Source organism: Phocoena phocoena, chromosome 3 (assembly GCF_963924675.1).
Source record: "Phocoena phocoena chromosome 3, mPhoPho1.1, whole genome shotgun sequence".
NCBI lineage: Eukaryota > Metazoa > Chordata > Mammalia > Artiodactyla > Phocoenidae > Phocoena > Phocoena phocoena.
In genome coordinates, this window is record NC_089221.1 from 167,787,034 (window position 1) to 167,796,619 (window position 9,586).

A 9,586-nucleotide genomic window follows, 5' to 3' on the forward strand; every position below is an offset into this window, starting at 1 on the left:
CCACTTCGTACCCACTGCCGGGGCGGCTTCTCCGCAGGCCTGTGGGCGACTGAAGGGGCGCTGCGGAGCAGAGGGGTGGGGCAAATTGACCTCGGGGCCCGAGCTAAGGAGTAAGGTGGGTCCCCGGGTCCCCACCAGGCTCCCCTTACCTACGCACCAGGCCGACCTGATGCCCCACTTATCCAGACCCACCCTGGGGCCAAAGGGCAGCCGGCAGGGCACCCACTGTTAGCAGCCAGCGAACAAGTCCCTGAAGGGGCACGGCTCTCTCCAGCAGGTGGCCCCCTCCCTAGTCTCTGAAGGATTGATCAATCCTGATCTATCGATCCCCAGGTCGCACCCCAGCACCCCCTGCGAAGACTGGATGCCCGCACCCCACGAAAACTGGGCCCGAGTCATGGGGCCGGGGAGATGCCTGGCTCCCGGTCCAAGCCTGGCCCCGGGGAGACAGAGACTGGGGCACGCGGGAGTGCAGCCGGGAGCGCCTTCACAAGGGGTCGTGGTGCAATGCCGAGGTCTCAGTAGCATCCTGGGACGCACGGAGTGGGGTGGGCTCGCAAAGTGTTACTGGGTGATGCTGGAGATTTACTGTCACGTAATAGTAAAGTTATGGGGTCTCTGATGGTGCGGAGCACCACTGGGATTCCAGGAACGATGCTGGCGCCATTGCTGGGAGACGTAACCAGGGACGCTGGAATTACGGGTGGGTGGGTGGGGGCTCACTAGGAAGTTACCGAGAAATTCTGAGGACTATAGGACTATTACTGGGAAAACCGGGAGCTGGTTGGGCACGTCCCTGCAGTCGTCCGAGCATGATACTGAGGAATGCTGGAATATTACTGAGACTTTTCTGGGAGGCTGAGGCTGTTTCTGGCGCCATTCGAGTATTAATGGAAATCTGGGGGAGTCACTGGGTCCTTGAGACATTACCTGTAAAATTCACGGGGGACTAGTCCCCTTCCACCCGAGGGTGCACCTGGCTGCCGGTGCGAAAACACCTGCCGGAGGCTGGCGGGGTGGGGGGGGGGGATGGGAGAGTCAGAAAGTCGAGAGCTACCGGGAATCGGCGGAAGACACACCTTGGGAAAGCCGAGGGCTCGCTAACAACCCGCGAAGGGACGGGGCGAAGAAAACCCGGACTCACCCAAAGGGCCGCAGCCGGGGTCCACTCTGCGCCAACTCCGTTAGCGTTCTGCCCAGCGCCGCAGGCGCGGCCCCTTTAAGTTATTCACCTCTGGGTGCGGCACAGCCCCGCCCCCCGCCATGCTTGGAAGGTCGCGCGGAGCCAGCCACACTGAGTGTGGCGACGCTTTAAAGGGACCGGAGACCAGTTGGCGCAGGGAATACCCCTCCCGCTAGAAATGAGAGCAAGTTAATTTTCCCGTTTATTTACCACCCACTCTAACCCTCCCTGTCCCACTCCAATGTCCGACCCGACTAGCCCAGGCCCTCCCAGGGCGCGACAAGGAGCCGGTCCTTAAAAAGCGAAGGCTAAAATAAATAAGCATGGGTCTCCGCAGTCCGGGGGCTAATGTCCTATGACGGTCCGGGTCCGAGTCAATTCACCAGCAACGAATGCTCCTCCGAAGCGTCCCTGGAGGAGGGTCGGTGTCAGCGGAGGCGGAAGGCATCAGTTCCCTCAGGCCCGCTTCCCTTCCCCCAGCCAATCCCAAACCCAAGTCAACCCGGCCTCCAACCTGCCGCAGCAGCAGAGGAGGCTGCAGACGGAGCCGCTCCCACGGCGGAATTTGCCGGAGGTGGGGCTGTCTTGGCACTGCGCGATGTAGGCCTGGAGCTCGCTCTCCTCTCCGCCCGCTCCGCCTGGATGCTGGGGAGAGATGCCCCGCAGCCCGGCATGAAAGTGGCCTCTGACTTCCGAGGCCCTTGAGATGCGCCCTCCCCTCCCCCTCCTCCCCCCTTCTCTCCAGTCATCTGGATCTTCTCACCGGTCCTTGTGGACCAACCAGGCTCCCACCTCTGGGCCTCTGCACCGTGCTGTGCCCTCCACCTGCTGTTCCTCGTGGTTTGCTTCACCCGGAGACATTCCCTGACCACTGAATGTGTGCACACCCTGAATCTTGGTCAGTTGGTGCCCTCCGCTGTGGCTCCAGCGCCTCGAGCCGTGCCTGACCCCATCTGGGTGCTTGACAACCACCCACTTGTGGGGGCGGCGAGCGAGCGGGCGGGGTGCAAACATCTGCATTCCCCGCAGCTGTGAATGTTCTGGCTTTTAGCCTTGTCTTCATCTCTCCCAACCTCACAGGGCCAATTATCTCCTCTCCAAGTCCTTTCTGGCTCTAGGTCTTTGCTTTGGCTGTTCCTTCTCCCTGGTGCTCTCTCTTGGGCTCCTGTCTCATCGGTCCAGAACTTCCTGAGATGATGGAGAGGTGTGATATCTATGCTGTCCAAATCTGGTAGCTACTAGCCACATTGGCTTTTGGGCGCTTGCTCTGTGGATGGTGTGAGTGAGGAACTGAATTTGGAATTGTATTTCATTTTCATACTAGAGACTACTATTGGACAGCACATTCTAGAAACTTTCCTGGACTCAGCCCGATACAAGTCTAAAGCAGGGGCCTCTCTGTAACCTTCCATACTTCCTTTACACCTCTCATCAGTTGGCTGTTATACTCCCGTTTGTGCATCATTCATCCTGCCCATCAGTCTTGGACAGACCATGTATGTTTCCTCAGATGCCGGGCACCCAGCACCAGGCTTGGCACACAGTAGGCTGTCACACGTGTTTGCTAAAAGATCCTGTCTACCTGCCACGCCCATGTTCTGCTCTGACCCTTGCAGCCTGCAGGACAACCACCCTTCCCCAGACCCACAGGACAGAGGGGTTGGGAGCGGGGCTTCCGGAATGAGACAGTCGTAGATTGAGCTGGGTTCCACCACGTGCTTGGTAGCTGACCTTGGGCGAGTCACTGAAATTCTATGGCTTAGTTTCCCTGTCGGTGAAAGCAGACGCAGGAACCCTACCTGGCCCGAGCCCCACACCTTGATAAAACTGAGAGTGTGGCAGCTGTGACCGGGACGGTATGGGTCCCTCCCGGGCCCCCCAGTTCCGAGCCACCCTCTCCTTTGGCCTCGTAGCATCTCCCACATTCTCTCCCTGGGTCCTCCTCTGCGCACCCCGCCGTGGCCAACCACGAGGGACTCAGAGCCCGAGTCTGGGGCCGTGCGTGGACGCATGCATGCACAGCCCCACGGGGAGGCAGGGGGAAGGCAGGCCGGCCAGGGGGCGGGTGGGCCGGCAGCTGACCTTGATGGTGTCGTAGGCGCCAGTGATGAGTGCGATGAAGAGGCTGAGCACCATGTAGATGAACAGGCTGATGAAGGAGTACAGGTAGAGCTGGGAGAACAGCCAGACCAGGCTGCTGCGGCCCTGCTGCGCCTGCATCGCCGCGAACGTCACGAACATGTCATCCCCGTTGATGAGCGAGAAAAGGCACTCGGACACCATGGACAGCGAGCGGAACTGCCGGTGGGCAGGGGGGTCAGGGGTCAGAGGGAGTTGTGGGCACGGCTGGGGGCCGGGGTTGGGGGCTTTGTGGGGTCAGAGGGGACAGCGTACAGAGTACCAGTAGTCACGATAGAGCCACTGGGGGGGGGCGGTCACTGAATAATGACAACGTCATAGAGTCAAGGCTAGGGTCACCGGGGATCAGAGGGGATGGTGGGTAGAACTGCTGCAAACTTGCTGGTAAGGAACCGGGGGTCAAGGTGGGTCATTCAGTGTCACCAAGTCAACAGTAGATAGACCAGGAGTCAGGGGACTTGGGAAGTAAGATGGGGAGCCAGGGATCCCTCATCTGTGGGTCACAAGTGCCACCCACAGGTCCCGGCCAGCCCCTACCTTCACATGGTAGGGTCCCAACACAATCCAGCCGCAGAAGCAATAGCCCAGGTAGATGACGGCCACACAGCAACAGAAGCGCATGACGCTGGGCAGGGCCACCCGCAGCGTGGCAATAAGGATCTGCGGAGGGGTGGGGGTTGGGGTCGGGGGAGGGTGGGGGTGTGTGTCAGCAATGGGGGTGGGACCACAAGCCAGGTGGGCCGTGAAGCCTGCCCAAGGGCATGATGGGGTGACCACAGAAACCGGGATGACCATCGACAAGGCAGGGTGGTGCTGAGTAGGCCCGAGGGCACCCCCTGGCTGGACTCAGCTCGGGGGAGGAGTATGAAAGAGCAGGCTCACGTGAGCCCTGCCCAGGTGGAATGACAGGTGTGCCTGGTGTGGGCAGGTATGGGGAAGAGGCTCCTGGCGGGTCATCTGCAGGGGCTGGTGGTGGCAATACGTGTACGAATTTATCTGGGGGTGGGGGTGGCAATTAAAGGACACGTGGCCGCCCCTGGGAGGGCCCCGCCTGCACGTCGGAGGCTTACGTTGTACTTGTGGAAGAAGGTCAGGTAGCGGATGACACCGACCCAGACGAGCAGCGTCGAGGTGCCCAGGAGGATGCTGCAGACGTCATAGCTTGCCAGGTTCTAGGAGCAGAAGCAGCGTCAACCCCATCCAGCCTGGCCCTTCCCTGGGGATGGGGCCCCGGGCAGGCATCAGCAGGGGTGGGAGAGGGGTCCAGGGTCTGGAAGGAGACCCCGGGGCTCGGGGGCAGGGCGTGGGCAGGACCCACCTTGGCTTCGATGCCAATCTTCATGATGGTGCCTGAGATGGTGAGCACGTCGCTGGTGACCAGCAGGATGTACCAGCCGTTGACAAATTCCAGCCGCTCCCACAGGCTGATGACCTGTCCCCGCTGCCGCCACATGAACCTGACAAACTCCTGCAGGGGGAGGTGGGCGGGGTGAGGGCCGGTCCGGACATGGGAGGCTTGCCACCCGGGCCTTGACGGTCCCAGAGCTGGGGAAGGCTGGGGGCGGCTCTCACGTTCTGCAGCAGGAAGCCTCGCAGCAGCGAGCGGGCGCACAGCAGGAAGGAGAAGGCACAAGTCAGGATCACGACCACGTCAAAGAGGAGCCGGAAGCTGTTGTCTCCTGTGCGGAGGGGCCGAAGGCAGGGCCAGGAGTGAGGCGGCCTCAGGGCGGGTTTGGGCTGGTCATCAGGCTCATGGGTTTCTCTGGGTAAGTCGGGAGTTTGGTCCGTGCTGGTCTGGGGCTTGGGGAATTCCTGGGCAGGTTGGGGCCCCCGGTCAGCGCTAGTCGGGGGGCTTGGGGGCTCACCATGGCCGAAGACGCTGGGGTGCTTACACTCCTGGATGTGGGCCTGGGTCTCCAGGCTGATGGGGATACGCCCACTGTGTGCCTTATTGTCAAATGTGATCTGCGGGGGTGTGGCGGGACGGAATGGGACAGAGTAAACCTCAGCAGACCTAGGCCCCCAGAGGCGCAGGACGGATGGTCTCTCCAGCCCCAGCCTCCCCCATCACCCCCACGCTGCCCCTGGCCGAGGGTCCCCAGCCCCAGGACTCAGAAGTCCCCTGCCCACCATGCCACCCCGTCACTGGCCGGTCCCTCGCCCCACACCCCAGGCGCTGCGCGCTCACCTGGATGCTGAACGTGTAGCAGTCTGGGATTTCATTGTTGATCAGGCTCTGGAGGTTGATGGTCTTCAGCTGGAAGTGGATGGTGACGTTGATCAGCCTGGGCGGGGGGAGGCTTGGGTGAGGGCGAGGGGGCTCTGCCCATCCCTCCTGCCCCGGAGTGCCAGCACCCCTGCCCCACGCTGACTCTGCAGCTGGCAGAGGAAGTGCTCACGTGGCCACATCGGCATGGCCCGCCCCTGCCCCCGCCTGTGGGGAAGCGGCTGCCCCGCCCACCACCCCCACCCCTGAAGATGCCTGGAGCCCTGCCTCCCCCCTCCTCGGCCCCCTTGATGGGGCAGTACTTGTGGAATTTGAGCGTGAGGTTCTTGTAACTGGTGCTGCCATCCAAGAGGGAGAGCTCATCACTGGGGGGCACAGGGGGTCTCTCGGGAGGGTCCACCCGGATACAGTCTGAAGACAGGGAGTCAGGGAAGGGACACTGGGGACAGGGGAGGCACAGGCAGGTCTCCCCAGAGTCCCCGACAGACCCCGTCCCTGCTTTCCTTCCCCCTTCATACTTCGACATTTGTCGTTTGTTCCTGCTGTCTCCCCCTAGGGTCAGGCCTGGTCTGTCTGTCTCACTCCCTACACAGACCCTAGTGCCTGGCGCTCAGTGGGCCCCCAAATGTTTAGGGGATGAATGATAGTGAAACATAACACTCAGCTCTTTCCGCGTGCCAAGCATTCTGCTAATCGTCAAATTATTAACGATCGTGACCACCCCATCTCGCGGATGGGCAGGATGCAGAGTGGATTTTAACGATTTTTTTTTTTTGATGTGGACCATTTTTAAAGTCTTTATTCAATTTGTTACAACATTGCTTCTATGTTTGTTGTTTTTTTTTTTTTTTTTAAATCCCGACAGCTGAGCCCTGCCCAGCCCACTCACCAGTGATGACCATGGGGTCGATGTCAAAGGTGTCATTGGCTGGGTCCACGTGGCCCCGGTGGTAGTAGCACTGGCAGAGGGCCAGGGCCGAGCCGTTGGCCCAGGGCCCGCCCCCGCCCCGCACGTAAGCATACCGACCCAGGGACACGTCGGGGAGCATCAGGTACTGTGGGCAAAGGAGGGGAGGGTCAGTGAGCCCCGCCTGTTCTCCCGGGCGGGCCCACCTGCCCACCTGCTCCTGGTCGCCCACACCTGGTCCACGGCGTGGAAGATGGCCTGGTACAGCTGCTCCCGGGTGTAGGCCGCAAACGTGTCATCCGCCCCGTCCGAGTAGCCCAGCAGGAAGAGGTGCCGGAAGGCGATGGTGTTCTCCTCCCGGAATGTCACCACCAGCTGGTTGCTGAGCCCAAACAGGATGAGCTGGCGGGAGGGATGGGGAGGATTGGCACTGCCGGCATGGGGTCTCCCACGGCACATGAGCGGAGGCAGAGTAAAGAGAAGGCCCACCCCGTGAGGGCATGACCACCATACGTCCCCAAGGCACAGCACAGAGTGGCCACTCATAGAACTCGTGGCAACAACTAACGTTCATGAAATGTTTACCGGATGAATGTTCGAGAGTCAGCACAGCACCACACTGCCAGGGTCCGAGTGCCACCTTCCAAGGCTCAGCTGCTATGTGACTTTGGACAAGTCCCTTAACCTCTCTGAGCCTCAGCTGTCCTAGCTATAGAAAGGGGCAAGAGCAGTGGCTAGGGCCTCAGAGGGCATTTACGAAGCTTAAAGGAGCTGCTCCCGTGCAGACCCGAGAGGGCTTCCTGACGGATTAGTGCCACTGTCGCTATAATGATATGGGACTGTGGGGTCAGGACTAAGCTCTGACTCCAAGATTCTCCTTCGAGGAAAGCAGCAACCACAGGTGGCATTCTGCGGGGTGGGGGTGGGGGCCCTGAAGGTCTCACCTGCACTGTGACCACCAGGATCTTCACCACCTGCAGCATGAGCTTAAAGGGCTTGCGGCCCTTGGCCCGAAATTTATCACAGGGGCTCATGAAGAAGTACTTGAGACGACGGCGGAGATCCTCCTCTTCTGGAGGGGTGGAAGGGGCTGGGGAAGGCCCCACCTGGGTCCCATACCCAGGTTTGGGTGTCAGGAGGCGCTCAGTCTCTGTGGGATGGGAGAGGGCAGTGGGGACCAGGCCTAGGCAGGTTCACCTGCCAATAGGGGAGGCAGGTCCCAAGCTCCAGCCAAGAAAGAACTCTGAGAGATCTAAGGGAAACCAGAAAATCCGTAACATTTTAGAGATATATGCAGCAGTGCTGGCTCAGCGGTTTCAAGTCACTCAAAAGGGCCTGAGTTGATTCCTGCCCCTGCTCCAGGGCACTCAGCTTCCCTGAGCCTCAGCTACCTCATCTGCAAAATGGGGCAATAAAATCTCTCACCAAGAAGCTAAGGATTTGGCACTTACAAAGCAGTCGGTCTCTGAGTCTCAATAATTCCTCAATGAATAGAGCCTATTCTATTTTTTTGGTTTGGTTTTGGTTTTTTTTTTTTTTGGCTGTGCCGTGTGGCATGTGGGATCTTAGTTCCCTGACCAGGGATTGAACCGAGCCACAACAGTGAAAGCGCTGAGTCCTAACCACTGGACCCCCAGGGAACTCCTGAATAGAGGCTACTCTAAGGACCACTTATTCCTTTCAATCCTGACCAGTCCAAGATGAAAGCCCAAGTTTTCAGCAACGGCTCGGGTCATAGCTGGTCACAGCAGCCCTGAACTGTTCCTGACACAACCCACCATCCCCACTGGGAGAACCCCGCTTCCTTCCAGGGTCTGGCTGGCCCCCTGCCTGGCATGGCCACCAGGATGAAATGTAGGCACTGTCAGAACCTGTCCTGCAGGGAGGGCCAGCCCCTGGTCCCTTTGGAGCTCAGATGCTGTCGCGGTTGTTTACAAGATAGCTGCATGGGAAGCCAGAAGGGAGGCTGCCTCCCTGGCTGGGATCACAGCTAATCCATCCCAGACTCTACCAGCCAGGACATCTTTCAGGTGTCTGCAGCTAGCTTAAGAAGGGAAGATCAACACAAAGGGCATTCCTCCATGCTGCCCTGTGAGAGGCGACTGAGCTTCCTTGTGTTTGGAGATCTGAAATTGAGTTAGGCGCCTGCGCTTAAGGTGGCAACCCCGCCCCCAGCACTCCTGCCTAAGTTTAGAGAAGCTGAACATCTGCCTCCTGGTTTGTGGAAGGAAAGCCTGGGAATCTGACGTGCGGGTTGGAGAAGCTGGGGCCCGCTGTCGGAGTTCCAGCAAAGCTGAACAATCCGAATCTAGGCTCAGAATGCAAATCCTGGGACCCTCGCCGCCTGAGTCGGAAAAGCTGGCGATCCGCCAGCTGCCTGAATTGAGGTACTCAGAGCAGAGCCTGGGTTCAGGAAGGGCGGTCGGAGTCCCGCCACTCCGAGGTCGGAGAAGCTGATGCCCATCCGCCGCCCAGGTTCTAGGAGTCGTCTGCCCATATCTACGCCAAGGGGACGCTGAGAGGTCAGCATCAGAGTTGAGGAAAGGGAAACCGGGAGCTCCGCCGCCCCAGGTCGGAGAAGCCGCCCGCCCGTCCGCCGCACGCGTCCTGGGACTTGCGGGGCCGCCCGCGCCCTCACCTGAGCCGCGCGGGCCTACGGGCACTGCCATGCCGGGGAGGGGAGCGCCGAACGCCGGCGGGCGCGGCGGCGCAACCGGCGTCTAAACACCCGCTGCTGTCACTGCGGCCTCGCTCCCTCGCGGTGTAGCTTCAAACCCTCCCGCGTCAGCTGACTCGAGCCCCAGTCACGTGACCAGCGCGGCCCTGGAGGCAGGTGACGGGATCCGGTCCCTCCCCCTGCGCCACGACGACCCCTGCCCGAGCAGCACGCATGCGTGCCTCAGCTGGCGACTTGCCCTTAGGCGGTCCCAAGGTCCTAGCGCCGACGGGCGGAAATGTGCTGGGGGATGGGCTGGCTGCTGGCTCCGTCCTGGCTCCGTCCTGCCCCCGTCCGGTGCTAACCTCTTGACTTCCATGTCCACTGTTTGACCCCTTTCCCTCCGCGGTGTCGGATGATGATCCTATCTCAAGGCTGCCCCGCTCCATCCTCCCAGAGACTCTGCGTTACTCT

General features: G+C 60.5%; 1 protein-coding gene across 2 annotated transcripts; it reads right to left on the bottom strand.

Moving 5' to 3' along the window:
- Positions 1 to 1,375: 1,375 nt before the first annotated feature.
- MCOLN1 (mucolipin TRP cation channel 1) lies at positions 1,376 to 9,233 on the bottom strand. 2 transcript variants are annotated; one of them, XM_065873272.1, is made up of 14 exons: positions 9,095 to 9,233; positions 7,401 to 7,606; positions 6,691 to 6,858; positions 6,439 to 6,604; positions 5,852 to 5,960; positions 5,511 to 5,607; positions 5,188 to 5,287; positions 4,895 to 5,001; positions 4,641 to 4,790; positions 4,393 to 4,494; positions 3,860 to 3,982; positions 3,266 to 3,481; positions 1,698 to 1,828; positions 1,376 to 1,594 (listed from the first exon to the last, which is right to left on the bottom strand). In XM_065873272.1, the coding sequence occupies exons 1-14, from the start codon at positions 9,123 to 9,125 to the stop codon at positions 1,558 to 1,560; spliced, it is 1,743 nt and encodes a 580-aa protein (XP_065729344.1). In that variant the 5' UTR covers positions 9,126 to 9,233; the 3' UTR covers positions 1,376 to 1,557. The 2 variants fall into 2 exon arrangements, with proteins under 2 accessions (XP_065729344.1, XP_065729345.1); XM_065873273.1 differs by lacking the exon at positions 3,266 to 3,481.
- Between the last annotated feature and the right edge of the window lie 353 nt (positions 9,234 to 9,586).